Here is a 27,243-nt window from a genome sequence, read left to right as displayed (position 1 = left end):
GGTGCATGTGGGACAGAGAGAGCTGTGGCCCTGAAGAGCTGGGGCAGGGAGGTTTGCTGAGGGGCTGGGTGTGTGGCTGTCTGTATACAGGTGAGAGTACGGCTGTCAGTGTGTGGTGTGTGCTAGTGCGTGTGCGCACGGCTGTGGGTGTGCAAGCATTCGCATGTGTGCGCGTGTCCGTGTGGAGGCATGCGAGGGGGAGTGGTTAGACTCCCACTGTCGCTCATTAGCCAGGAGACGGGGGCTGAGAACAGTCTTGTGCCTGGGTCCCCAGCGTCCTAGCAAAGCCCAGAGAGGCGGGTGCTGCCCCTCCCGGCGCTGCGGGAGACCCCGTGGAGTGTTGCCTCTAGCACACTGCCCCCCCCCCACCCTGCGCCCCCCTCCACCTCCACCCTGGCCCGCACCCCTCGCAGCGAAGGGGCCTCAGGCCAGGCATCTGTCTGACCTCGAAGAGCCCGTTTCTCCCCCTGCGAACGGCCATGTCATGGAGCTGCCGTCACTGCGCCCCGCCAGGTGTCTGGTCTGATTGTTGAATGGACGTGGCCGTGCCCTTTGCGTCCCAAATGCCGGAGATCTCCCCGCCCCCACGGCCCTTCCCTGACCTTCAGCCGGGTCACCAGGCGGAGCGAGGTGAGGGCCGAAGTACCCCCACCCGTGCGCCCCAAATCCCCCCCACACACCCCCACACACACACCAGCGCCCCGCAACCCGCCCCCAGCCCGGCTGCGGCAACAGGTGCGCGGGGCGGGGCGGGGCGGGGCGGGGAGGGGAGGGGCGAGGCGTGGGGCGGGGCGTGGGGCGGGGCGGGGCGGGGGCGGGGGCGGGGGCGGGGAGGGGAGGGGCGAGGCGTGGGGCGGGGCGGGGCGGGGGGCGGCGCGGGGCGGGCACCGGAGGCTCCGCGCTCCCGGCTCCGCGCGCCCGGCCCCGCCCCCAGCCGCGGTGCAGGCGGAGCTGGCGCGGGAGGCGGCGGCGGCGGCGGCGGCGGGACGACCGGGCGGAGAGGCGGCTGAGCCCGGAGGAACCCCGGCCCCTTCGCGCCGCCTCCAGCTGCGCCCGCGCCGCGTGAGCCCCGGCCGCCCGCGGAGACATGAGCGCCCGGCGCCCCGACGCACCCGAGGCGCAGCGGCCCGGCCCCGCGGCCCCGTGATGGGCTCCTGCGTGTCGCGAGGTGAGGCGGCCGCGGGCTGGTGGGGTTGGGGGTCCGGGCCCTCGCGCCGAGGACGCGCGCACATTCCCAGGAAGCATCCTCACCAGCTGCATCCCCGCCCAGCCCGGCCGAGCCCCAGGAGACTCGCCCCCGCACCCCCAGGGACAGGGCGTGGGAGGACGGGGTGCAGCGCGGAGAGCGCGCAGGGAGGTCCCCCAGCCCCGCTCGGACCCGCTCACACCCCGGCAGGTGGCCTGAAGCTGGGTCGCTTTCTTCCCAGCAGTCACACACCCCCTGCCGCGTGTCGGAGGCTTCTGGGTGCTCCTGGCTATTCTGGAGGGACTTGGGGGGTGTGGGCACCAGAAGAACCCCCCTGCCACCCACCCCCAGGCCTTACTAACTCAACACCCCCCTGTCTGTCCCCTTCTCCCAGGCCCCTGTCTCAGGGTCCCTGAACCCCACGGGCATCAAGGGGTACTGGAGGTGAACAGGTTACCGAGAAGGTCCTGTCCTCACCCTCACCCCCACCGCCGTCCTTGGTCAGGGGATGGGAAGGGACAGGGGCAGCTGATGTTCCCAGGAGCCCCTGGGCCTGTCTCTGTCTCTGAGCTTTAACAGCCACCCTGAGGGGCACCCTCGCTCCCCCACCGGTGCCTCAGTCCCCGACTCCCCGAGGTGGTATCAGGAGCGGGAGTGAGCTTCCCTGGAGGGCGGCAGGTTGGCCTGTGGAGCCCTCCCCACCACCAGCTTGCCAACAGCTGCTGGGCAGCCCTTCAGAAGAGGTTTACGGGGCCATTAGCCCACCACTGGTCTCCACCGACAGTGGCAGGGGGCGGGGCTGGGGTGGAGGTGACCGACCAGACGCACTGACCCCAACCACAGGGCCTTGGGGCTGCCCCCATGCATCACCCCCAGTAGCTCTTTCAGGTGCAGAGGGGCAAACAGGACCTGGGGAGGGCCTGGGCAGGCCCTGGAGGGGGACTTGTCCTTGTCCGGGGGACACAGCACCTCTGCCTTCATCCCGTGGCCTCCAAGGGGCTCTGCTCATCGGTCCACGTGGGACATTCAGGGAAGTGGCTCAGGATGTCTCGGGGGTGTCGGGGCTGGGATCATGGTGGGGGTTGGGCTGTGTGAGGGTTATTCACTTAATCATTAAGCTGATACGAGCATGACACCTGTGACACCTACTGTGTGCCAGGCACAGTGCACACACTGGGCATCCAGTGTCGACACGCACAGAACTTACATAGCCTGGCCAGAGTGGGAAGGTGGTTTTTTTTAATTTATTTTGAAATTTATTTTTATTGATTTCAGAGAGGAAGGGAGGGGGAGAGAGAGATAGAAATATCAATATCAATGATGAGAGAGAATCATTGATCGGCTGCCTCCTGCACGTCGCACCCTGGGGATTGAGCCCGAAACCCGGGCATAAGCCCCAACCAGGAATCTACCGTGACCTCCTGGTTCATAGGTCGATGCTCAACCACTGAGCCACGCTGGCTGGTCAGAAGGTGGTTTTAAGAGTGAAGAGTGTTTAGGGTGCTTTAGGAATGACAGGCTCTCCTTGTCTCCCCAGAAACCCCCGCTCTGGGCAGGCTCTGGGTGTTGGGGGATCTGGGATCTGTTGTTTTCCTTGGTGACTGTCCCTTCCCCACCACTTGGCCACCCCATGTCCGAGGCTGGGGACTAGCTGATAAGCTGCAGACCAGCTGAGCACAGTTCAGAGGCTGGGGGAGAAGGGACACCTGCCAAGGTCACTCAAGGCAGCGTCAGGACTGGGGCCCAGGTCCTCCGACAGGGGGTGGGGACCCTCAGCCATCGTCCCAGAGACTCTGGGCGGCTGCACCACTGAGTAGAGGCCATGCACCCCTCTACTTGTCACTCATGCTGAGTGCTTACAGCATACCAAGTACTGCTTAGGATCTTTTAGGCCGGACACACTTTTTAGGAGTACACACCCCCACTGTCCCCATTTTACAGATGGGGAAACTGAGCAGAGAGGAGTTGAGTGACATGCCCAGAAGCTGCATATAAGAAATAGCAGAGGCAGAGGCAGGATTTGAACCCAGACCGGCTGACTCCAGAGCCTGGGCCCTTAGCTCTGCACCACACCCCCAGCCCTCAGTCCTGGGCTGGCACCTGTCCTGCCCTCTCCAGCTGCGGGCCTCCATGGGCTTTGGAGCCCCAGAGCCTGGTCGCCACACCTGCACCAACTGCTAACAGCAGCCCTCTGACTCCAAGTCCTTCCTTGAGCCAGATGTGCAGCCTGAAGCCAGGCCAGGGATTAGAGCCTCATGCAGGGACCACCCCAGTCAAACCCTAAACCCCAGTCTCAGGCCACACCTGGGACAGCCGCCCCCCACCCCTCACCCTCAGCACCAGGCAGCAGTGGGAGGTCAGGGGTGCAGACTGTGGGGCCAGCCAGCCTAGGCCACACCCCTGCTCCACCAACACTAGCTCCGTGACCTCAGCAGTTACTTAACTTTGGATGTGCATCCCAGTGTTCTCATCTCTAACATGGGAATAATACCGGTACGGATGTCCTACGGTTCATGTCAGGCACTGGGACCAGTACCTGGCACATCGTAGGCACTCGTAAGTGTTAGAGGAAGTAGAAAGGACCTGGGGTGCCTAGAAGGTCCTGGAGAGGAGCCTGTTAGCTCTCTCTGTCCTTGGTTGGGCATGGAAAGGGGCCCCCTTTGGCAGCTCTGAGCTGCACCAGCCCCCAGAAAAAGCTGCCACGGTGGCCCTAGTGACCTGTAAATAACTGTCCTGGGGGAAGGGGGGCACTCTGTCTGCGGGAGGCTGAGCCTCTGCCAAGCCTGGAGGATGGCCTGCTGCCATGCAGTGACTCACCAGCAGAGAGGCCGAGGGCTCACCTTGGGTGGCCTCCCTCTGCAGAGCCCCCAAGGCAAACTTCAGCCCTGGGGCCAGGACCAGAGGCTGGTGACGGAGATGTGTTCCTCGGTCCAGACAGGGGATGTGAGGTCTGGAGGGGGGAGGGACAGAGCAGGCGTCCTTTGTAGAGTGCATCTGTGGCAGGTGCCCCATCCTCGCCCTTTCCAGAGGAGTCGGTGTTCCCATTTCACAGATGAGAATCCTGAGGCTCACAGGGGCTGTGTCATAAGCCCACGGCCCTGTAGCTGGCACTGAAGAGCTGGGACTTAAACCCAGGGCGGGAGCTGTGAACGAAACGCCTCGCCCACTGTGTTCTCTTCAGAGCCAAGGCCAGAGCCTGGCACATGACAGCCCGGCGGTACCCACCTGGGGAGGGGCTGGCTGGAGGAACCCCAAGCAGCTTAGAGGGGAGTCCGGTGGCTGCCCGGGGAGGGGTTTTACCAGGGGCTTTGGACACCGGCTCAGTTACTGTGTGGTTTCAAGAGGAGGTTTACCCTCTCTGGGCTGCTGGGAAAGAGCAGGGCTCACCATGGGCCTTCCCGCCCTCCCTCTGTGGTGGGGGCGGATGGCAGCCACGGTGACTAATGGGCTGGGACACGAGCACAGAGTGCCAGAGAGCCGCTAAAGGGGCTGACGACTGGGAAGCAGGTGTGAGGAGTTGGCGGTGCCCAGTCACCGAAGAAACAAGCAGAGAAGCCCGGCTGGGAGCTCTGCAGCAGGAGAGGGGCAGCGTAGACATCAGGAGGAACCGGCCGGGTGGTTGGGCTCTAGCGGATGGGGTGCTGGTGTGGGGAGGCAGGAAGCACCCTCAGTGAGCAGAGGAGAGGCTTGTCTTCTGAAGGAGACATCTGCACGACACCCCTCTCCTTGAAGGATGAAAATGGTCCCCTCCAGGTTGCCATGGAAACCAGAGGCCTGTCCCTTCTGTGGCCAGGGGAGGTAGGGGAGGAAGCAGGCCTGAGAAGGGGCCTCAGACCTTGAGGTCAGGGACCTAGGGTGTGGACTGAGGAAGGAAGGAGGTGCCCCCCACCGCTCCCTTGGGAGAGAGAGGTGCCCACAAGAACTGTGGCTGGGGGCCCCTCAGGCAGAACCCCAGCCCCTGCCCCCCATGAAATGCTGTGTTTTTCCAGTTGCCGGTGGTGACGTGGCCGTGGTCCCAGCTGGGCCATGAGCAGCCTGTGATTTCACCCTGGGCTGGTTCATTACCTGATGTCTCCATGGCAACCAGCCTGTGCCCTCATGGGGCCAAAGTCCTCAGGGGGTGATGGCAGCTTTGGCAGAGGCACCCGCCCCTCACCTAAGGTGGGGGCAGGGAGGCTGGGGGGGGGGTGCCTGGGAGCCAGGAGTCCTTCATGTCACCACCACCTCCTTGACCAATGACCTTGTTCAAGTCATGTCTCCTCCAGGCCTTTGACGTCACCTACCAGCTTCCTCTGTGCCCGGCCCTCCTGACTCCAGTGTCTGTGGCTCAGGTGATGTCCAGGGGCCCTAGAAACATTCCAGCCCCTTTCAAAATTCCCCCGGGGCAGCCTGTAGCCAGGGCCACCTTGAACGGCACTTGGCAGCCCTGCTTGTGCTCTCTGGAACCTTAAGCAGGTCACTTTCTAACCTTTTTGACTGGAACCCATAAGAATAGATATATTTTGCATCATGACCTCATGCACACACAGAAAGTTCTTACCATCGTCAGCCCTGCCCAGCCCACTGCAGCCATCCCTCCCCAGTTATGCGGACATCCAAGGGGGGGGGGGGGTGAGAAGCTGGCCTCTCCTTTGTTTTTTGTTGTTTTTTTAAGTATATTTTTATTGATTTCAGAGAGGAAGGGAGGGAGAGAGAAAGAGAAAAAAACATCAATGATGAGAGAGAATCATTGATCGGCTGCCTCCTGCACGCCCCCCAGTGGGGGTTGAGCCCACAACCTGGGCATATGCCCTGACTGGGAATTGAACCTGACCTCCTGGTTCACAGGTTGATGCTCAACCACTGAGCCACACTGGCCGGGCTGGCCTCTCCTTTGCAAGCATTCCAAATTTCTGCAGGGGTCTGGGAGCTCCTCCCTCATCTCATTAGTGGCCAGAGTGAGAAGGGTGGTTGAGGCAGGGGCAGCAGAGCCTGGGGCAGCCCCCCTGAAGTGGGGTCTGTGCTCCCCACCCCGACAGTGGCTTTCTTCAAAATGCCAGGCCCTTGTGCCTCTTCGTTATCCGTTTGGCATCCTAGTAGACAATTTCAGAAGAACTAGAACAAGCTCCCTCAACTGCCCATTTTACAGATGAGGAAAACAGAGGCTCGGAGAGGCAAAGGCATGTGCTCAAGGTCCCACAGGTGGTAGAGGGCAGGGCTGGGATTTGAACTGGGCCGTGCGGCACCGGAGCCTCTGCAGGTACTTCTGGAGCAGAGCCTGGCACGGGGATCTGGGTACAGCTGACACATGAAGGACTGGAGAGGCAGGACAGAGGACCCGGAGCCAGGAAAGGCTGTCTGTCATCCTGCAGGGGTGACCTCATCCTGGGCCGCAGGGGACTGTGGAATGACAGTTAGGCTCAGAGTGTTCTGACCCCAAACAAAGGTGCTGGGATCTGCACCTCCAGTCACTGGCTAAGGGCCACTCAGGTGGGGTGGGGAAGGGAAGACATCAATTCTCAGATACTTTCAGCTCCTGTTGCCTAAGGGCAGCCCACCTAGAAAGAGCGACAGGTGCTGCCCCTTGGAAGCAAAGCACATGGAGGGTGGGGAGGGCTGTGGATGCACAACCGGGAGAGAGATCCAGAAGGATCTGGGCATCGGCTGGAGCACACACACTCTCTCCTAGGCCAGGCCAGGGGCCGTATAAGGCTCGTAAGGTCACTTGGCCTGGCCCTAGCAAGGCCTGAGGGGTGAGTTCATTAAAAGTTTGACCAAACACGGCAGCTAATTTTTAAGTTGATGATTCTGTATGACCCTCGGATGATGTTATAAATATCCCAATGGCCCTGGGCAGAGAAAAGGTTCCCCACCGGCTCTAGGCCCACCCCTTCCCCTCCCTGTCAACGCCTCTGCAAGTGTCAGAGTCTCAGTCCAGCCGCTCCCCAGTCTCTGGGGTTGCCTGGTGCCTCCCCACGAGGGACAAATCTCCTTGAGGTGGGAGAGCAGAGGGCTTGCTGGTCGCTTAGAGGGGTTGGGGGAAGGGCACAGGGCGGGCAGGACTCCACGTGACGCCTGGAGTTTTGTCGGTTCAGCTGGGAGGACGGTGGCATCATTTTCGGAAATTGTGGAGGAAGACGAACACGGGTTTGCGACCCCATTTTTCCTGGTTTGCTTGCGGTGCCTTTGGGCATCCAGGTAGGGACATGGAAATGCTGTTAGGAGCTCAAGCAGAGGTGGGGCTGGATGTGTGACTGTGGGCTCAGCCGCACACCCTGAGCCGGCCTGGGAGGCAGGAGGCGAGAAGGGCCCAGGATGGAGCCGGGGACATGCATGGGGCTGAGCAGGGAAGGAGGACTGAGAGGAGCAGCCCGGGAGGTAGAGGGGAGGCGAGAGGAGGGTGCGGCTCAGAGGGAGGGATGGGCTGTGTCCTGGGTGCCCTCGAGGCCAGTGAGAAGCCACTGCTGAGCTTGGCCATATGGAGGTTCTTGGCCACCCATGAGAGGCTGCTTGGCGTGGTGGAGGGGACACGGGCGGCCAGGAAGGAGAGGTGGACACAGTGCTTCCTGGGGGTGGGGGTGGGGGGAGCAGGAGCTGGAGGGAAGTGGCTCAGAGAAGGTCTTTAAAGGATGGGAGCGCTTGGGCTGCTAGGATGCTGGGGGCGGGCCCAGTGGTGAGGGACTGGGTGAGGCAGGGAGAGGGGTCGGAATGCAGGCCAGAGTCCCAGCAGGCGGCATCAAGCAGGTGCCACACGGATGGACCCGTTTGATGGAGCGGGGAAACAGCCACACAGGGGAGAGAGCAGAGCCCTGGGTGTGGGCAGGGACGGGACCCAGCCCTGGGGGGGAGCCGGGATGGGACCCAGCCCTGGGGGGAGCTGGGATGGGACCCAGCCCTGGGGGGGAGCTGGGACGGGACCCAGCCCTGGGTGTGGGCAGGGACGGGACCCAGCCCTGGAGGGGAGCTGGGACGGGAGCCAGCCCTGGGTGTGGGCAGGGACGGGACCCAGCCCGGGGGGGGGGGGGGGGGGGGGGGACGGGACAGGCCTTTGTCACAGGATGGAAAGCAGATGGTGTGAGCAACAACGCAGGCAGGGCTCCGAGGTGAAAAGAAAGGGTGATGCTTTTCGAAGGCTCTGGGTCTCAGCAAGGAATGGGAGAAGCCAGCGGCAGGGGCACGGAGGTGGGTGCCAGGGATGGAGGTGGGAGGAGGAAAGGCGGGTGAGGTGGGCATCCTGGCAGGAAGCAGACCGGTGGGAATTAGAGACACATGGGAGGACCCCCGGGCAGAGTCCTGTAAGAGGTAGAGGGGGCACAGAGCGGGTACAGGGGCAGGGCAGAGGGTCGAGGGGTCCAGGGCGTCGTTGGCGGAGAGCTCATAGGATTTGCAGGAGTCTTAGCTGTGCCGGGAGAGAGGTGAGGCCATGGGAGCCAGTGGAAAGTAGGTACGTGAATTGGAGGTCTCCTTGCGGCCAAAAATGCCAGCGTGCGGTGCTAGAATTAGGGAAAATGGAGCAACTAGCAGATGGGCAAGCAATTCCCATTTCGGGGACCAGGCCGGACCCAGCTGCTGTGGCTTTGGGTCTGTTTCCTACAAAATGACGATAGGTACTAATCAAGTCACGCCCGCCCCCCAGGGCTGGCCTGACCTGGCTTCCGGGAGAACACTCCTGTCTCTCTCATTTCCAGATCTGTTCACGGGAGTCCACAAGGATTGCCCCATGCCCCCGGGCACAGGCCCCCTGAGCCCGCTGCCGTGCAGCCGCCCACCCACCCTCATTCCGGACTATGTCACTGGCAAGGTAAACCGGTCACGCGTCATCCCCACCTTCATCTCCTCCCCCCCTCGGCCCTGGTCCCTGGGCTGTTCCCTGCGGCTCCCACAGGGAGCTCCTCCCCTCCCGGCCAAACATGGCTACTCCTCCTGGGCTCGGGGCCCCTAAAGGTTTGCTGTTCGGCTGGATGGCCGGGCCTTCAGGAACTGGACCAGGCTTTAGAGGCTTCCTCTCCCCGCCCTCCTCCTCCATCCCCACCCCCGATGAACTCAGCCTTGCAAATAACAAGTTTTGTTCCCAGCCCAGGACACCTGAGCAGCCTGCACTGCCCACTGGAGAACGAAAGGGTAGGATTCTTAGATCTCGCGAGGGGCCTCGCATCCTGCTGCATAATTTCTGCCCTTGCCCCAGAGGTCATGACCTTGAACCTACCAATTGATAGAATTACCTTTTTTTGTTGTAGTTGTTTGAGCACAACCACATGCTAAGCATTGTGCTAGGCGCGGTGCTCCCGTGATCTCATTTATGCTTCCCCACAGCCGAGGGGTAAATGGCATTGTCCCCCTTTGCAGATGAAGGAACTGATGTTCTGAGATGTTAGGTTATTAGCCTAAGGATGCCCAGGCTAAGGGGCAGAGCCAAAACTCGAACCCAGGTCTGATCTGCCCCCTGCACCAACTGCCTCTCCTGGCAGAGCCAGCGCTGTTCCCCCCCCCCCCACCCCCATACACACACACACTTCTTTCTCTGTGTGCCAGGGGACAGCAGGCACGACCCAGGAGTGGGCAGACCCGCCACCTCAGGGAGCACCAGAAGGTGACCCACATCGCCGTCCAGAGCTCTAGGACGCCTGGCATCTGCTGGCACCGTGCCAGGCCCTCCTGATCCTCTTTCTCCTTTTATTTTAGGACAAACAGTTGGATTTCTGTTGGGATCCTTGGCAGGTCAGTGCACTTGCTCACCCCTCGTGGGCATTTGGTTCTGCCAGCCCTGGGGCCGGGGGCAGGGGAGGGCCATGAGAATGGTGGGGTGGATCGCCCTGGCCCTGCCCGCTGCTCAGCAGCCCTGGGGAGGTGGGCAATGGGGGTGGTCGTGGTGGGGGACCTCCTTGGGCAGGTCTGCCCAGCTGCTCCCCCCTCCCCCGTGCAGAGATGCTTCCAGACCACCAACGGCTACCTGTCCGACTCCAGATCCTGCTCCAGCAGCTACCACGTGGCAGCCCTGGCCACCTCGTCCCTTGTGGGTAGGCGGCAGCTGCGCTCTCCTGCCCTTGGAGTTGCATGGCCCGCCCGACACTAGCTGTGTGTGTGTGTGTGTGTATGTGTGTGTTTGCCGGGGGAGGGGGGCGGGGGGGAGGGAGAGCGAAGCTAAATTGCAGCTGGAAGGATTGTTGCCCCATGGATTCACCATTTTCCAAATGCCAGGCTCCAAGAGCTGGGTCTGCAGGAAATAGTGACAGGGGTTCCCCCCACCCCCGCCCCCCGCCATGGGTGGGATTGTCGGGGCCTCCAGCAACTCTGATGGGGACCGCCGGGGTTTTCAGATGTGTGCCTGGTGTGGCCTCCCGCCCGCCCGCTCTGCAGCGGGTGACATCTGCCTGTCACTGAGATGGGAATTGCTGTGTGAGTAGTTTACTGAGGGACTTGCTCTAGGGCCATGGTCGGCAAACTGCGGCTCGAGAGCCACATGCGGCTCTTTGGCCCCTTCAGTGTGGCTCTTCCACAAAATACCACATGGGGGCGTGCACGTACAGTGCGATTGAAACTTTGTGCCCATGCGCAGAAGTCGGTATTTTGTGGAAGAGCCACACTCAAGGGGCCAAAGAGCCGCATGTGCCTCGCAAGCCTCGGTTTGCCGAGCCGCAGTTTGCCAGCCACTGCTCTAGGGCAACCTATAGGAGTGAGGGCAGCGGGACAGGGCAGGGGAGGAGCTTGGCAAAGCCTGGTGGCAGGCGTCTCCCCTTCCCCAGCCCCATCCACGGGAGCCCGGGAGCATGAATCGCACTTCGGCCAGTTGCCTGGCTTGGCTGCCCCTGCCCCTCCGGCACCTCAGGGGGGGGCAGCTGCCATAGCTAAGGGCGAGCCTCCAGACAAGGGTGCAGGTGTGCCAGTGGGGGATGGGCATGCAGGCCAGGAAAGGGCCTCAACGGGCCCTCCAGCATCTGCCCTGCCTCCCAGCACAGCCTTCTGGGCCATTCTCAGCGCTCCCTTGCCCACAGCTTTGCTCAGTGTACCTTGCTCTAGCCTTTCATTAGTCCCTCCTCCCTCAGGCCTCCCTGGCTCCCCGGGCCCTTGCTGCCCCCCCCCCCCCATCAGCCTGTGCTGTTCCCTACCCCTGAGCCCCTTCCCTCCACCTCCCCTGCCCTTCAGGGGCCACTTAGACACCTCCTCCAAAAGCCTCCTAGTTGCCAACACTCCCCTACGTGAGGGAGGCTCTCCCCTCCCTCCTCCCCTCCCTCCTCCCCTCCCTCCTCTCCTCCCTCCTCCCCTCCCTCCTCCCCTCCCTTCTCCCCTCCCTCCTCCCTGTGGTTTTCCTCTTGCTTCCTTTGTGGATACTGTCTTTCTTGTGTTGCTGTTCTTTACGTCATGGCGCTGGAGCCCGGTGGCTCCCAGACCTGTTGTCGGGCTTGATTAGGGAGATGCTGAATCATTCTTGACAACCCTCTCTGTCAGCTTCCACATCCAATGTCTACTCCTAGGAACCCCTCAGGTCCCCCCTCCCCCATCTGCCCAGCCCCTGTCCCATCTCCTGCTGGATCCCTTCAGTGGCCCCTAATGTCCCCCTGTCTCCACCCTGGGACCCTAAGCCCGGACTTAGGATGCTCTTCCTCAACTACAGATCTAACCCGCTCCCCTCCTCCCATCACCCTGCTGTGGCTCCCCATTGCTCTCAGGACATCGGTGCCCTCCACCTGGCTCTCAGCCCCCAGTCTGGCCCCTGGTAGGCGCCCCAGCCTCTCTGCCATCCCAGTCCTGGTAACCCTGGAGCCACACCCGACTCTTCCATGCCTTCATCCTCTCATCTCTGAAACAGCCCCTATCTGTCTAACCCAACTGCCTTCAAAGCCCCAATCCGGTCCACCTCTTCCAGGAAGCCTTCCCTGCCTGCAGCGCCCCACACAGGTCTCACCCGCAGCAGAGCTGGCACTGGCCCAGGCCCAGGGATGCTCTCTCAGAACTTTATTCATGGAAAAGGGGAGGGCTGGGGAGGGGGCATCTTGAGTGGATCCTTGAGCAGATCTTGGGCAGGAGGATCTGAACTCGGTCGGAGAGAGAATGAGGGGTGTGGCGAGGCTGGGAAGGAAGCTCCCAGTGGACAGGAGCGTTGGCTGGGAGCAGGACACCGGGAGGGTGTGGGGCAGGGAGGGGCACAGGCACTGGCCGGGCTTGAGGAATCGGGTAGGTACAGGGCGTTGCTGGGGATGGGGCTTTGAGGATGCAGAGCATTGGTTGGGTACAAGGCATTGAATGGATGTGGGGTACAGGTCATTGGATGGGCCTGCGCTATGGGGGGGCAGGGTGTTGGGGTGGGGCTCTGAGCTGGGCAGTCACTCGACGTCTCCCACTGTCCCCAGGGGTGGTGCAGAGCATCAAGGACCACATCACGAAGCCCACGGCCATGGCGCGAGGCCGCGTGGCCCACCTCATCGAGTGGAAGGGCTGGAGGGCCCAGCGGTCAGGCTGGGAGCTGTCCCCGGCCGAGGACGAGCACTACTGCTGCCTCCCCGATGAGCTGCGTGAGGCCCGCTTTGCTGCCGGTCAGTGGGGGGCGGAGCTCGGGACCCGCACTGGCCAGGACTCTGGTCCTTAGGGGACAGAGCGTCACCACGGGGGCATTGTCTGGGCAGGGAGAACAGTGGCCTGGGGTGGCCAGGGCATTCGGTGGGCACTCTGATCACCAGGGCCTGCATGGACAGCCCAGGGCCCCCCCAGGCTGTTGGGTGCCAGGCCATCCAAGCACTCTGCCGCCCCCCCACCCCCCTCCTCCCTGCCGTGCCCTCTCTGAGCTGGTCCCGCTGTCCCCACAGGGGTCGCTGAGCAGTTCGCCATCACAGAGGCCACACTGAGCGCCTGGTCCTCACTGGACGACGAGGAGCTGCACGCGGAGGAGCTGCACGCCGAGAACAGCCCCCAGGACATTGCCCAGCTGCAGGGTACCGCCCAAGTGGGCACCAGGGCGGGGGTGGGGGGAGTGGCGGGCAGAGCTGGCGCTGCAAGCCGCCCTGTCACCAAATGCACTGTGACCTCAGATAAGCCCTTTCTTCCCTCGGTCTCAGCTTCTTCATCTGAAAAATGGGGTTGGTGATCCTTGCCCTGCCCATTGCCAAGGGGTGCCGTGAGCATAAAGGAGAAAATAGTAGTAATAATAAATACTGTGAATTAAGGGCTTTCTGTGCTAGAACCCAGGGTTACTACTGAGGGCTTCGACGAGCCTGGGTCCTGGGTGAAGCCAATGTACCTCTGATCCCATTTAATCCTCCTCTGGCTGGAGGGGAGGGAGGCTCAGGGAGAACACCGGTCCTCCCAGTTCTCAGAGGGCAGGACTCGATGCAGAGCCTGCTCCTAACTACACGCACTGCCCTAGTGAGGAACAGGCTCAGAGAGGCTCAGTGACTGGCCTAAGGTCACACAGCTTGGCAGTGACAAAGCAGGATTTGGAGGCCGGTCTTCTGCCCCTTGCCCACCCTCACACACCAGGGGAGGCTGAGGAGGGTCCCGGACTCTACCCCTCAACCCCACCTCCCTTTGGTTTTCCAGACCTGGACAGCATCTACCTTCAGGACAGTCTCCTGAGCGGCCCCTCGCAGGATGACAGCCTCCTGGCCTTCTCCTCCCCCGGCCTCTCTCCTGATGGCTGGCCCTCACCCGAGGAGCCCCCCATCACAGCTGCTGCCCCCCAGCCCCCCAGCCCTGAGCAGCAGCACCGGCCCCGGCTGCCCGGGGGCCCAGGGCCCGAGGGTGGGTCCTGCCTGCAGGGCTCCCTCCCCTCGGTAGACAGCGGCTCCCTCTCAGAGGAGGAGGACGAGGTGTTCTATAACTGAGGCCCAAGTACACCGCCGTCTCGCCTGTTGGCAGCCCACGCGTCTCAGGATGTGGGGTCAGGCTGGGCCTCTCGACCCTTCCGGGCAGGCACGGGGTGGGGAGGCAAAGGGCGAGGCCGGCACTCCCATGGACCACTTCGTGCCTCCGTGGACCTGCCCGCAGTGGGAGCCATAATCCCTCTCTCCCTTCTCGGCTCCTGTGGGCCCCTTCCCCCCAGCAGGGTTCCTGCCACCCGAGCTCAAGGACTCAGCAGGCACCAGGGCAGGCCCCCAGGCAGACAATCTCAAAGGGCCTGGGAGACCCACTTGCTGTGGGGCCTAGGGACCCTGCCTGGTCCCAGAGCCAGTCCCTCCCACCTCCCTCTGTGCTTCTGCCCATCAGAGGTGGGGTAGCCTCTTCCGGTAGCTAAGCATCTGCTCCTAAGTGGTCATCAGAGGACACCCGTCTCCATGGACTGTCTGTCCCTCACCCTCTGACCCTGGTGCCCCCGCTCCCCCTCCTTGCGCCCTCCTGTCACCTCCCTGAAAGCTCTCTGAAGACATTAAAGTGGCGGATTCACCCTGGATGGACTTGGCCTGGTCTCTGCTGGGGAAACGGTGTCCTTGGGGCTCCTGGGCCGAGCGGTTCTCAACCTGTGGGTCGCGACCCTTTTGGGGGTCGAATGACCCTTTCACAGGGGTCGCCTAAGACCATCGGAAAACACATATATAATTACATATTGTTTTTGTGATTAATCACTATGCTTTCATTATGTTCAATTTGTAACAATGAAAATACATCCTGCATATCAGATATTTACATGACGATCCATAACAGTAGCAAAATTACAGTGAAGTAGCAACGAAAATAATGTTATGGTTGGGGGTCACCACAACATGAGGAACTGTATTAAAGGGCCGCGGCATGAGGAAGGTTGAGAACCACTGGTCTAGAGGGACTCAGGGGAGGGCCCCTGCCCCTCAACCCACATACAGCTGGTCAGTGTGGTGCCCCCCAGCTGGGAGAGTCCCCACAGGGAGCTGCACCCAGGGGCCTGCACCAGCAGCCCTGGCTCGGCCAAGGAGGAGGCTGGGGCTGGGGCTGGTAGTTGGGCCACGGGGTCCTGCTTATACGTGAGGATGAGCAGTATAAGGCCTGGTGGGGGACCCACTCTCCCCATATCTCCCTGCCAGGAGGAGTGGGAGACCAGGACCCCGGGCCTGCACTGCCCACCTGACCACGAGCAGCCCCAAGATCTTGCTCAGCCAGCACGAGAAGAAGCTGGGGTGCCACGTGAGTGCCCTTGGAGCGGAGATGGGGGATGAATTGAGGCTCTGGGAAATAGCTTTATTTCTCTCAGGAGCCTCTGGTTGGGCGTCGACCCCAGAGGGGATCGTGCCTGCCCTTGGTGACAGCGTCGATCAATCTCATCCGTCACTGGCGAATTTGACCGACGAGGGTGGAGTGCCCACTGTGTGCAGGTTTTATACTGTTTTGCATTCTGAGCTCGGTCCACGGTGGGATTTGTCCTTCAAGGCAGGTGGCACTTATCCCACCCAGGTGCAAGGTCCGAGCTGCCTGCTTCACTGAGGAGCTGAGCTGGGCTGGGGGGTAGGGCGAGCTGTGGTGGGCAGGGAGGCAGGATGCCTGCCCCATCTGCTTCGCCAGGGCACTTAGGTGCCCCGGTTCTTCTTGCCAGGCTGGCTCACTTTGGGGCCGGTGGGTTTGTCACATTGGAAATTGCTTTCTTCAACTAAAACAGAGAAAGGGGGGCTTTTGGAGGGAAGGATGTAGAGGAGGTTGCGAATGGGGGCTCCAGTGTTGTTGGACTCCCCTAAGGGTTGATTCTGGGGTGAGTGTTCGAGTCAGTGCCTCCCCATTGCACGGATGGGATCACTGAGGCCTAGAGACTGGCAGGGCTGGCCACTGGTCATAAAATAAGGTAGGGTAGCCAGGCCCAGTGGCCACTTTGGGCCAGGAAGTGGGGCTCATCAGAATCCCACAAGGCCCCTCAAAATTTGGATGGGAGGGTATTGGTGCCTTCCACCTCCCCAGCCTGCTCGAGCGTGGCCCCTCCACTCTGCTCCACCCGGGGGACCCTGGTACCTCCACCCAAGACACGGTGCCCACAGCTCTGCCTCGAGCCGTCACAAAGAGGGACTGAAGGTTCAGCAGCTCGAAGAGGTTGTGTGCCTGGAGGAAGGGTGGGTGGGAAATGTTGGAGGGCAGGTGGCACCCACACCGCCCTCTGGCTTCAACTTATCCCTAACCGGAGGCGTTGAGCAGAGGTGGGGGAGTGGTACCCACGCCTCCTCATCTCCCACCCGGGAAGGGGATGGTGGTGGAAGACCAGGACCTGAGCCTGCAATATCCAGCACGACCACGAGGGGTCGCCAGAGTCCACACAAGGAACCAATGGGAAAAACCTGTTATCCAGCAACAGTGTCACAGAGGGGTTGGGACCACCCCCAAACCCCCAACCGGCTTCTTCCCCTCCCTGACCCCGTGTTCCAGGCTCTGTGCTTGTGTGGGGGAGAGGGAGGGTATGAGCATTCAAAGGGATTCAATGATTTTCCCAAGATCACACAGGGAGAAAGCAGTGGATCTGAAATTGAAACCCAAAGACATAATTCAAACACTGCCTCTCTCCACCCAGAGGATTCTGTTATGTAAACCCTCTCACTGCCCTAGCCTTTGCATCATCCCAACAACTCTGGGAGTGGGGTTCGGAGAGGGCAGGAGCTGCTCTGCCCGTTCTGCCGATAAGGAAGCGGCCCAGGAGGGACAGAGCCACGCTGGCTGCATGTGGGGACGGTGTAGGGAAGGTGGAGCCGAAGTTTCCCTCTCCGCTCTTCCCCTCTACCCCAGGGTCCTTGTGCCCGTGCCTGAGTCCTCCCCATTACCTCGTGCAGGGAGGTCTCTGGAGACAGCTGCAGGGTCACTGGCTCCATGGGGCAGCCCCCAGCCAAGATGTCCTGGAGATAGTGCTGGGGACAGGGAAAGGTTTTGGGAGCCTGGCCCGGCCTCCCTCTCCCCCAGGCTGCCCCGCTCAATCCTCCTCTCCCACAGATCAGCTGTCCCCTCCACTCCCACCCTGCTGACTCCCCAACTCCCCCAACACCCCACGTGAGTACCACTTGGTGTCCTGGAGCCCAGGAAGGTGGCTCAGCCTGGAGGGCCTGCAGCAGGTGGGCCCTTCGCACGGTGCCCACCAGGATCTGAGACTCTGGACGAGCGGAGAGGGAGAGGGAGAGGGAGAGGGAGAGGGAGAGAGCTGAATTATGAGGCAGGAATTTGTATTTCCTGGGCACCTACTACGTGCCAATAACTGTGCTAGGTGTTCTTGTGTCTCTCAGGAACGTCCAGCAGCCTGTGGGTCAGGAACTATTGTCACCCATTTTATAGATGAGGAAACTGAGGCTTAGCAGCACAGAGAGGCTAATTGTCTTACCCGAGTTCACTCAGCTTCTGACATGGAGGTGTGGTAGCCAAAGAAGGCTAAGGCTGCTGGGGGCCAGGAGGGAGTCTGCTCACCCTGAGGTCCCCCATGTGGCAGGCCTCAAAGCAAGAGCAGCTTTGAGACACCTGTACCATAGGGCGGGGTTCTGTTCCCCCCTCCCCCCAGGAAGATTCCCATCTAGTTCAGCCCAGTAAAGGCAGGCACCCGGGAGCGCACCATGTTCTGAGGTCCTACTGTGTGCCAGGGGCTTGGCAAGTCTCAATCCAGGCTATCACTAGACTTTGCAGGTACTCGGTTTTGAGGCAACAGCCTGATAGTTTTGCTTCTTATCCAGTAAAGTAAAAACTTTACAACTAGACCTTTAGAAACAAACACTTAAAGCTATTTCTTGAGTGAGCAGTAGGGTCCCACAGCCCAGGGCTGCGGGTTGGGAGCTTTTTGCCCCCTGTGGCTCTGAGGGTGGCATGGACTTTGTCTGGAGGCCAATTGTCTTTGTCCCAGGAGGGGAATCCTGTCGGAGGGGGTCTCCTCTGTGAACATGTTCAAGGGGGACCGTGGGCGTGTTCTGTGGGATGATGTAAGGGCTGCCCCAATTTGGGTGGGGACACCGCAGGTCGTAGCGTGGTTTGCCCCAGGCCTCTTAGGGTGGCTGTGGGGCGGTTAGGACCGTATGGTTGTGCAGGTTGCTCACTCCATGAGGTACCTGCCCAAAGGACAAGCGGGGACCAAAACCCAGCTGTGCCACGCTTGCTAGGGGTGCACCCTGTCTCATGTGCACAGAGGGGACATAAAGGTGACAGTGGCCGTGAGTGGACATGGCTGTACGCCCCCCGACTTTCCTTTCCCACTCGCACTGTACTTGCCAGTGGAGAGCGACGCTCTAGCCAGATGCTTCCCCAAGACTCTGCTTCTGTGTCTGCTAACAAGGCCCCATTCATCTTTCTTTACAAAGATGCTACCAGGGATTGTGGCGGGGCTCAGCGGGGCAATGTTGGAAGGGGAGGAGGATGAAGGAACCCTTCGAGAACCTGGTAGCGCCCCATCACCCTACCCCCATGCCCCGCACACCAGGCTTGGCCTCTAGAACCCCCAGGTCTGCCCTGGAGAGCTTCGCAAGCGCCCTCTCATCTCCCGTGGCAGCACAGAAGCCACCCCAAGCAGGCTGGTCAGTCTCCATCCTAACAACGAGGAGGAATCAGGCTCGGGGAGGTGAGGTGATTCCCCCAAGGCACCCAGTTACTGAGCCCGGATCCAGATGTAGGGCCAGTGCCCTGCTGCCCCTCTCCTGGGCCTGCGCCACCAAGAGGAGGTGGAGGGAAGGCCCCTCCCCATCCCCCCCATCTTCCCGCTGAGCACCTGTGCTCTCCTCCAGGGGGTACTCAGCCTTGTCTGTGGAGGTGATGACCTTGACCACCTCCTCCAGTGGCATGTCCTTGGCCAGCGTGGTGATGCTGCAGTTCATAAAGTGCTCCACAATGACGCGGTGAGAGCTGCAGGCAGAGGGGTGCTCCCGTCAGGTCCTGGGGTGAGGGCACGAGGCGGGGTACCCCAGAGGGAGAGTTGCTGCTTCTCCAGTGTGGGCACAGACTGAGAGGTTCCCAGAATGAGCAACTCCTGGGGCCCCGAGGTCGAGGGCACCTGGGGACCGCTCACCTATGGTCTGGCTCTGAATTCTCAGCCCCACCCCCTCCCCCCGGCCCCTAGCTCCCCGCAGACCAGCTTCAGGCTCTTTCATTGGGAAGCCTTCCTTAGAGAATGTCATTTGAAGAAAAGTTTGATGGCAAAAAAAGGGGGGGCTTTAAAGTTTGAAAACACCCCCATTTTACAGATGGGGGAACTGAGGCTTAGAACAAGGTGGCGGCTTGCATGCATTCAGAGCTGGGCCCCGGACCCAGCACTCTCAGCCTCTTAGTCCTGCCTCTCCGGGGACAGAGGCTGCTCTGGTCCTGCCTGGTGGAGTGAGGACCTCCAAGCCTGTTTGTGTCACTTCCACAGAGCACCATGGGGAGCGGCAGGGGCCTCCCAGGCTTGCTGCTGACTCTGTGACCTGGAGCAAGACACGGCACCTCCCTGAGCCCGTTCCCAACACCTGGGCGGTATCTGTCCTGCTGTGAAGGCGGACTAACTGGGCGGTATCTGTCCTGCTGTGAAGGCGGACTAATGACGAGTAAGACATGGAGGCCCAGGAGACCAAGGACTTGCCCAAGGTCACGCAGGGAGCTGGGGAGAGCGGAGACCAGAGAGCAGCCCCTCCCACACCACCCACATCCAAGGTCAGCTGCAGTGAGGTATTGCAGGGAGCTGCACCCCCAGCCCACCGGGACACCCCCACCCGTCTCAGCCAGCCTGAGGCAGGCGCCACTCACCTGATTTTTCGGCCCCGGATCCACGGGAGATATGGCAGCTTCTTGACAATGATGGTGCCGTCGTAGAAGGAGGGCTGGCAGCTCTGGGCAATGGCGTTGGCCGCCAGCACCGCCATCAGCACGGGCAGCGCGTGCACGATCTGGCCGGTCAGCTCGAAGGCCAGCAGCGCCGTGGAGACGGTGTGGGTCACAGCCCCTGAGAAGGCCGCAGCCCCTGCAGGGGGCAGAGCCAGGGCAGGCGGCTCAGGCCAGGGGCCAGCTTCCCGCAGAGGGCGGGGCTGGGGAGGCTGTGGCCAGGGGCCGGGTGGGAATTGTCCAGAGGCCACACGCTGGCCACTGTTGGAGCGCCCAAAGCCTGGGCTCAGTGAGGGGAGAGCAGTGAGGGCGGGGATGAGAGATCAGGGACAAGACAGGCGCTGGAGAGAGTAATGGGGCTCAGGGAAGGGTGGGGGCTCATTGGGGGGCTCTGTGACCCCCTATGTCCTGCAGAACCACTAACTGATCCTCCAGGTCCAGCCCACCCAGAGGGGCCCTGGCCCACTTACCTGCCAGGGCATACCCCCCGGGCATGATGGGGTTGGTGACCCCTCCGGCCACGATGCCCTCAGGAAAGGCAACAGAGAGGACCTCCCCTATGAGGCGCCCAATGGCAGCTCCTAACCACAGACTTCGGGTGAGCAGGGCTGACCCCGCCCCTCAGCCCTCCATCCTTGGGGATGACCTCAGTACCATGCAGGGGAGGGAGGGGCGGACCAGGAGCCATGGCCTGCCCCACACCCTGAACCTCTAAGACCCTCAGGACCCCACACTCACCAAAGATGAATATGGGCATAAAGTAGCCAGCGGGCATGGGGATGGTGGTGGCCAGGATCAGCATCCAGAACTGCGGGTGGGGAACCCAGAGGGGCAGAGGCTCGAGGCAGCTGGGCCATAGTGGGCAAGGGAGGGGCAGGACAGGGGACAGGGCGTGTCCCAGGGTGCTCAGGCGCATTGCCGGGGTCTGGTGCCAGAGAAGGCGTTGGCCAGCAGGAGGAGCCTGACGCTGACAAAGTGCCTACTGTGTGCCAGGGGCTCTCCGTCCTTCCCTCTCAACCTTACCTTTGAGGAGGCGCCATAACTCTCCCATTTTAAAGATAGGGAAACCAAGGCTCAGAGAGCCAGAGCGACTAGGTCCCGACACACAGAGGGCAAGGGTCAGGCCAGGGAGCGGGGGCGGAAGGCCCAGGTGCTGTGCTGCATGCCAGGGCAGGCACCCCATCCCCCCATGACGGGTCTCAGCTGTAGGCATACGCCTGGGGGCCCCGGGCGCCCACCTTCATAACCAGGAAGAAGGCAAGGGTCCCAAAGATGGTGAACCGTGGGTGGTACCACTCGAACCACAGGTTCTGGGGGTCGGGCTCGGCGGGCCAGGGCGGGGACGAGTTCCGGGTGATCAGTGCCCACGAGTTGTTGTCAAACAGTGTGTCCAGGTGCTGCTTCATGGACAGCTGGAGTGGGGTGGGGTGGGGGGAAGCTCAGAAATCTGCATGAGGGCCCCCTGCCACCCCTCCGGGCAGCCGTCCCCCCACCCCCCACTGCCTGACCTGGCCTCCCACCCTCTCCCCGCTTCCCAGTGTAGGGGACTTGGGAGCTGCTCAAACCTCCCCTTCGTGGGGATTGAGGGAGATGACAGGAACTAAGTGGAAACAAATCGGGGTCCCCTCTCCCACTGCCCCAGCTCAGGGCCCCTTACCCGAGAAGCCATGAAGCGGCCCACGCCAGGGGGGTAGGTGATGGAGGCGAGAACCAGGGCGGCCAGGGCGGAGTATAGGGGCTTGCTGTGGGGGTGCAGGGGGGAGCTCCAGGGCCACTCTCCCCTTCGCCCCCACCTCATGGCCCACCCCTGGGGGCTGACACCTGGGCAGGAACAGGAGGAGGGTCCGTCCCCCAGTGGCTGTGTGACAAGGGGCAGGGCTGATGGGAGAGTTTGGGACAGAGGCCTGCTGGGACCAGGACAGAGCCCAGCCAGGCGGGGGGGGGGGGGGGGGGAGTACGTGGCCAATCAAGGGCAGGTAGGGGCTGACTTTGAGGTGCCAATGCCAGGGGCAGCCAAGTTTGGGGAGGAGAGGGGGCTCCGTAAAGGGCTTGGGGCTCTGTAGGGAGTGGGGTTCAGTGAGGGAGTGAGGACTCCAGAGGGTGGGGGTTACATGGAGGGTTGCTAGCCCAGTGAGCAGGGGAACAGTGACTGTGGGAACCTGAGAGGGGTGTTATGAGGGAATGGGGCTCCTTAAGTGGGGTGGGGGCTTGGCAGGTTTAGGGGGCTCAGTAGGAAGATGGGGTGCAGTCAGTAGGAGTTGTGGGCTCAGGAGGCTGAGTCCCTGGGCGGGGGGGGGTGTCTCCCTGAGAGGCCCAGCCGCGGCCCAGAGCCCACCTGGTGGCCAGTAGTTTGGAGGTGAGCGGATTCGTCTTGACGAAGATGAGGAAATTTCGCTGACAGAAGAGGTACGCGCAGCTCAGGACGCCACAGATGGCCCTGCGGGGAGGTGGGGTGAGTCCAGAGCAGCTCCCAGGGCCACGGGCAGCCCGTGTGGGGCTGCAGGGACCCGAGGCACCGCTCACCCCAGCGCCACAAAAAAGAAGATCTCCGGCAGGTCGAAGGGGACGTCCACCCGGAAGCTGGTCTTGAAGAGGGAGGTGATGGTCTCTGCGGGGAGGGGCGGGGGCGTCACACTCACACCCCAGCCCTGGCCCCTGCTCCCGGCCCAGCTCTGTCCCTTCTACCCTCAGGGCCCCATCCTTCCCGCCTAATCCTCCTCCCCACCTAGAAGGAGCTGGGGATGGAAGAGGAGGGAGAGGGGAGAATGGAGAGGAGGTGGGGGCGGTGTGGGTGAGCCCTGGGACTCACCCTGCTCGCTGTTGAAGACGGCCAGGAGGCGGAACATGAAGGCCCCGCAAGTGGCAGCGAAGAAGCCCCTCCAGTAATCCCAGACGGAGAAGTGGGAAGACATGACCTCGATGCTGAACAGGACGCCTGGGGGCAACGCTGAGCTCAGGCAGAACCCGGCGCCCTGGCCCCTTGGTCCTGCCCTCCTGGCCTGCAGACAGGGCCCCCCTTCTCTCTGGCTCTGAGCCCAAATGAGGGGAGGGCCGGGCCACCTCCTCCCTGTGGATGGGACTGCTATGATCCCATTGCACAGATGAGGGAGTGAGGCTCCGGGAGGTGAACTGCTGGGCCAGGGCCACCCAGAGAGCTGCTCTCACACCCAAGCCTGTCTAAGGTAACCCCAAGATGCCTGACACCCACTCACTCACCCCCCCCCCCCGCCCCCAGCGGGCAAGACTGCTGTAAGAAACAAGACCAAAATTAGTCCTCATCCCTCCTCCGGCCCCTCCAGGAGACGGGTGTGGGGGGGTGTTGTGGGGAGCCCCAAGGTGCCAGGGGAGGGGTGAAGGCCAGGGTCTCACCGCTGAAGGGCGCTGCGAAGACTGTGGCCACGCCCACTGCCGCTGCCGCCACCAGCATTTCGTTTTGTTTGCTCTTGTTCTGGGGATCCGAGTCCTGGGCTCAGAGTCAGCCCCCTCCCTCTCGTTCCCTCCAAGGGGGGCCCTCCCCGAGCCCCTTACCTCGGACTCCCCAATGGTCTTGGTGCGCACGCGGCCCAGGTAGGCAGCGATCATCACACTCAGGTGCACGAAGGGGCCCTGAGGGGAGAAGGGACCTGGAGGGGAGCCAGGCCCTTGCTGCTCCCTCTCAGGGCCCAGGGTTGGGGGACAGAGGGAACCTCCTCCAGACACAGCACGGTTGCCCCCCCACACCCACCTCTTCCATCTCCCAGCCTCTTGTCACACTCTGGGGACCCGGCCTCCCCAAGACTGAGCCCCGGAAGGCGGGCATTGGCCCGAGTCCCGCCTGACCCCGCGGGGGTGGGTGGTAGGGAAAAGGCAGGCCTGGGGGAGCAGGGAGGGTGAGTGTGGGGGGTGCTCTCTCGCTTGCTCGTACCACTTTGCCCAGGAAGATGGTGCTGCCGGAGGCCAGGGTGCAGGTGAGGCCCACCACCTTGGCCCCAAAGTTCTTGATGTCCAGGTAGTCCTCCAAGACCACCCCGGACAAGATGGTCTTCAGCTCCGGGATTCCAGAACCTTGGCAGCAGGAGGGACAACCTTGGGGTTAAACTCTTCACACCTGACCCTGCACAGTGTTTCACACCACCCTCTGTCAGGTCCTTTAAAACCCAGGAGTAGGTTTCCTAAACCCATTTTTCAGAGGAGGAGGCCGAGGGTCAGAAAGGAGACGTGAATAGCCCATGTCCTTCCAGCTGGGCCTGGCAGGTGGCTGTGGCAGACTCAGGGGAAGAGGGGGGATCCAGGCCACCCTGCATGCACCCCTGGAGTTCCCATCTGCTGGCCAGGAGCTGGAGGCAGAGCTGAGAGGCCTGGGAATACTCTGGGCATCGGCCCTAAAGGAGAACCTGCCACCAGTTCTCCCCATCACCACCCAGAAAAACTCTCAGAAAGGGGCCAGAGCCATCAGCGACCCAGGACTCAAGATCTGGTCTTCGTGCTGTGTGACTTGGGGCAAGTGACACGACTCCTCTGAGCCTGATTTCTCCGGCTATGAAGTAGGGGTACTGCCTCCTGCCTCCACCCATCAGAAGCCTGAGGACATGAACCCGTGGGGACTCACCTCCTGAGAAGGGCGTGATGCTCTGTGAGAAGCCGGAGGAGAAGGAGACCAAGGCCATCGGGTACACGGTCCAGGAGAGATACCGGAGCAGGTGGCTGTCTCCAATCTCCCGGTACAGCCACTTGTGTGCTGGGAACAGCCAGGAATCAGGGAGCATCCACAGGCTCCGCGGCCCTCGGGTGCCCCCTACTGACCGGGAGACACAGGCCTGGAGAGGGGAGGCCCAGGCCGCCAGGGAGCAGCAGCTCCCCCAGAGGAGCAGGAGCAAGACCCTGGATCCCAACCCAGATTTGCCCCTCCCTAGCTGAGGGGCCTTGGGCCAGTGACTCCGCCTCTCAGAGCCTCTGTTTTCCTGTCTGTCAAATGGGCTAGTGATGGCACCTCCCTCACAGGGTCATTGTGAGAAGTGAGGCAGAGTGTGAAGCTCCTCAGACAATGGGTGTCTGGTGCGGGCAGGGGCTCACGATGGCACCGGAGCAAGTCTCCCCGAGAAGGTGTTACCCTCTTCCTGCCCCCGCCCCCTCTTCCAGGGAGCCCTCAGGGTGGAGAGAGCCTGCTGACCCATGGTGGTCTAAGCAGGTGCCCTCCCCCAGCGACTGAGTTGAGAGCAAGGAGGGAGGGAGGAGAGGGAGCCACGCAGCAGGACCAGGGGAACATAGGACTCAGACGGAAGGGCTCTTGGGAACGTTCAGGGCTCTCTCACTCGAGGTGCAGATGAGGAGACGGATGCTCAGAGACAGGCAGGAGCTTGTCCAGGGTCACACAGCAAGCCAAGAGCAATGCCAGGCCCTGGCCTGTGTTCTCAGTGGTTAGAGCGTTGGCCCTCAGACCAAAGGGTCTCGAGCTCAATCCCCGGTCAAGGGCACATACCTGGGCTGCAGGTTCAATCCCCAACCTTGATCAGGGCTCATGCGGGAGACAACCAATCAATGTGTCTCTCTCACATTGATGTTTCTCCCCCACCCCACCCCCTGCCCCCGTCCCCCCCTCCCCGCTCCTCCCTCCTTTCCACTTTCTGTAAAAATCAATGGAAAAATATCCTCGGGTGAGAATTAACAACAACAACAAAAAGAGCAATGCCAGGACCAGACCAGGCCTCCTCTCCCCCAGACCCCTCCCACCCCTGCTGCACCTGGTGGCGCACCTGGCCTCCTGAGAGCCCTGGGTCCAGAGCGGGAATGTGTGCCCCGGGGGGCGGGGGGGCGCTTACCTCGGACCACTCGCCCCACGGTGAAGCTCATGGTGTAGCTGATCAGGGCCATGAGCACCCCGAGAGTGGCCAGGAAGTACCAGTCCTCACCCACACGGAACAGCTTCTGCTTCAACCACTCCAAGCCGCCTGGCACAGGGGCACAGGGTCACAGCCCAGAGCCAGGCGGGCATGGACAGCCCTTCCCTGAAGCCTGCTCTTGCTCAGGCAGGAAGGGCAGGGCAGCGTGGGGCTGGGGAGGCGGTCCAGCCCAGGGTCGCCTGCAGGGGCACTGCCTCACGTGGGGGCAGAGCAGGATTTGTGGTGGTGATGGTGGCAGCGCAGGGGGCCTCCGATGGGCCTGCCCCACACTGGGGTACTTATGGAAGGACAATCAAGGCTCAGGGGTGAGGAAGAGTGCTGGGAGCTACCGCTCTCTCTAATCACCACAGGGTCCGTAGCTTAGGCAGCACTAGCAACACTCCTGTGTTGTCCCAGGACCTGCGGGGCTGGTGCTGGGCCAGAGAGCACCCCCTGGGCCTTAGCAAGGCCCCGGGCACAGTGATCAGGCATCGGGGCTGCAACCCCAAAAGGCAGAGGGCAGGCGTCGAGCACGTCTGTCCCACAGACTGATGGACAGACAGATCCCTTCCCTCTCTGCCACCAGGAGGTGCTGGGCAGTGATGGTGGGGCAGATAAAGGGGGAGGGCAGCTGGTGGGCTTTCAGAGGGCGGGAGGTGCAGCTTGGGAAGGGGGTGAGGTCCTGAGGGGTCTCTGACAGGGAGGGGAGGGGAAGGGACCCAGCTCTCACCTCTGATGCGTCGGCGGATGCGGGGACACGGGCCCCACAGTTCCTGAAGAGTCACAGGGTTCCCCGAGGAGCCCTCTCGAAGCCCCACCAGCTCCTCCATGGCGTCCCTGAGGCAGCCGGCAGGCGGGGGGACCCTCGGGGAGCTGCCCCAGTGCCCGCGCCCTGCCCCCTGGCCCTTCCAATATTGCTACTTTCCGGGTCAAAAGGAAAGGTGGCTTTCCCCGGGTGTGTGCGTGTGTGTAAAGCTACCCGGAGGACCTAAGTCTAGCGGGCCCTGGGGTGTCAGCAAGGGCGTGCATGTGCGTGTAGAGTGTGAGGTGGGGTTCCTGTCTGTGCCCTTCGCGTCCAGCAGCGGATTGGCCAAAGCAGGTCTGTGAGCCTCAGAGCCCTTCCCCCTCCCGTGGTCCCCGCTCCCGCCCTCCCTGGACACTTGTCTGTGTCTCCACCGGCGGCTCTGACTCACTGAGCCCATCCCCGAGCCCCCTCCGCTTCAGCTCAGGCCACAGAGACAGCAAAACCCCAGGCCCAGAAGGAGAGGCCGAAATGAGACGCCGGCTCCCTGCCCCCCGGCCCTTCTGCTCCTGCCCGGCTTGCCCGGGGCCTGGCCAACCCCCTCCGAGTCCATCCCCAGCTCTGCACCCAGCGGCCCCTCACCTGTGTCCGTCCGCCCTGCTGTGGCCCCAGACGGCCTCTAACAGGGACTCCTTTGCCTGCAGCTCAGGTGAACCTGCACAGGTGTGTGTCCCACCAATCAGCACCTGCCCCCCTCCTCCCCCCACCCCGCCGGCCGGGGT

At 62.2% G+C, this 27,243-nt stretch overlaps 2 protein-coding genes across 4 annotated transcripts; one reads left to right on the top strand and one right to left on the bottom strand.

Moving 5' to 3' along the window:
- Positions 1 to 881: 881 nt before the first annotated feature.
- On the top strand, positions 882 to 14,624 carry FAM131C (family with sequence similarity 131 member C). Of its 2 annotated transcripts, none has more exons than XM_036351959.1 (7): positions 882 to 1,168; positions 8,854 to 8,966; positions 9,848 to 9,883; positions 10,089 to 10,182; positions 12,514 to 12,675; positions 12,967 to 13,092; positions 13,697 to 14,624. In XM_036351959.1, exons 1-7 carry the CDS (start codon positions 1,147 to 1,149, stop codon positions 13,978 to 13,980), a joined length of 837 nt encoding a protein of 278 aa, XP_036207852.1. In that variant the 5' UTR covers positions 882 to 1,146; the 3' UTR covers positions 13,981 to 14,624. The 2 variants fall into 2 exon arrangements, with proteins under 2 accessions (XP_036207852.1, XP_036207851.1); XM_036351958.1 differs by having other exon boundaries at positions 888 to 1,168; positions 12,514 to 12,696; positions 13,697 to 14,615.
- A 506-nt stretch (positions 14,625 to 15,130) lies between these two features.
- LOC118677225 (chloride channel protein ClC-Ka) lies at positions 15,131 to 27,206 on the bottom strand. Of its 2 annotated transcripts, none has more exons than XM_036352179.1 (20): positions 27,104 to 27,206; positions 26,450 to 26,556; positions 25,660 to 25,788; positions 24,450 to 24,578; positions 23,766 to 23,905; positions 23,390 to 23,467; positions 23,231 to 23,324; positions 22,671 to 22,796; positions 22,385 to 22,469; positions 22,197 to 22,298; positions 21,519 to 21,603; positions 21,100 to 21,273; positions 20,600 to 20,669; positions 20,332 to 20,442; positions 19,787 to 20,000; positions 18,777 to 18,910; positions 17,095 to 17,186; positions 16,864 to 16,947; positions 16,067 to 16,153; positions 15,131 to 15,713 (listed from the first exon to the last, which is right to left on the bottom strand). In XM_036352179.1, the coding sequence occupies exons 2-20, from the start codon at positions 26,547 to 26,549 to the stop codon at positions 15,666 to 15,668; spliced, it is 2,082 nt and encodes a 693-aa protein (XP_036208072.1). In that variant the 5' UTR covers positions 26,550 to 26,556; positions 27,104 to 27,206; the 3' UTR covers positions 15,131 to 15,665. The 2 variants fall into 2 exon arrangements, with proteins under 2 accessions (XP_036208072.1, XP_036208073.1); XM_036352180.1 differs by having other exon boundaries at positions 23,231 to 23,309.
- Between the last annotated feature and the right edge of the window lie 37 nt (positions 27,207 to 27,243).

This window comes from Myotis myotis, unplaced genomic scaffold (assembly GCF_014108235.1).
Source record: "Myotis myotis isolate mMyoMyo1 unplaced genomic scaffold, mMyoMyo1.p scaffold_m19_p_2, whole genome shotgun sequence".
Taxonomy (NCBI): domain Eukaryota; kingdom Metazoa; phylum Chordata; class Mammalia; order Chiroptera; family Vespertilionidae; genus Myotis; species Myotis myotis.
Note: the sequence above shows the minus strand (reverse complement) of the source record. Positions and strands in the feature narration are given on the sequence as shown.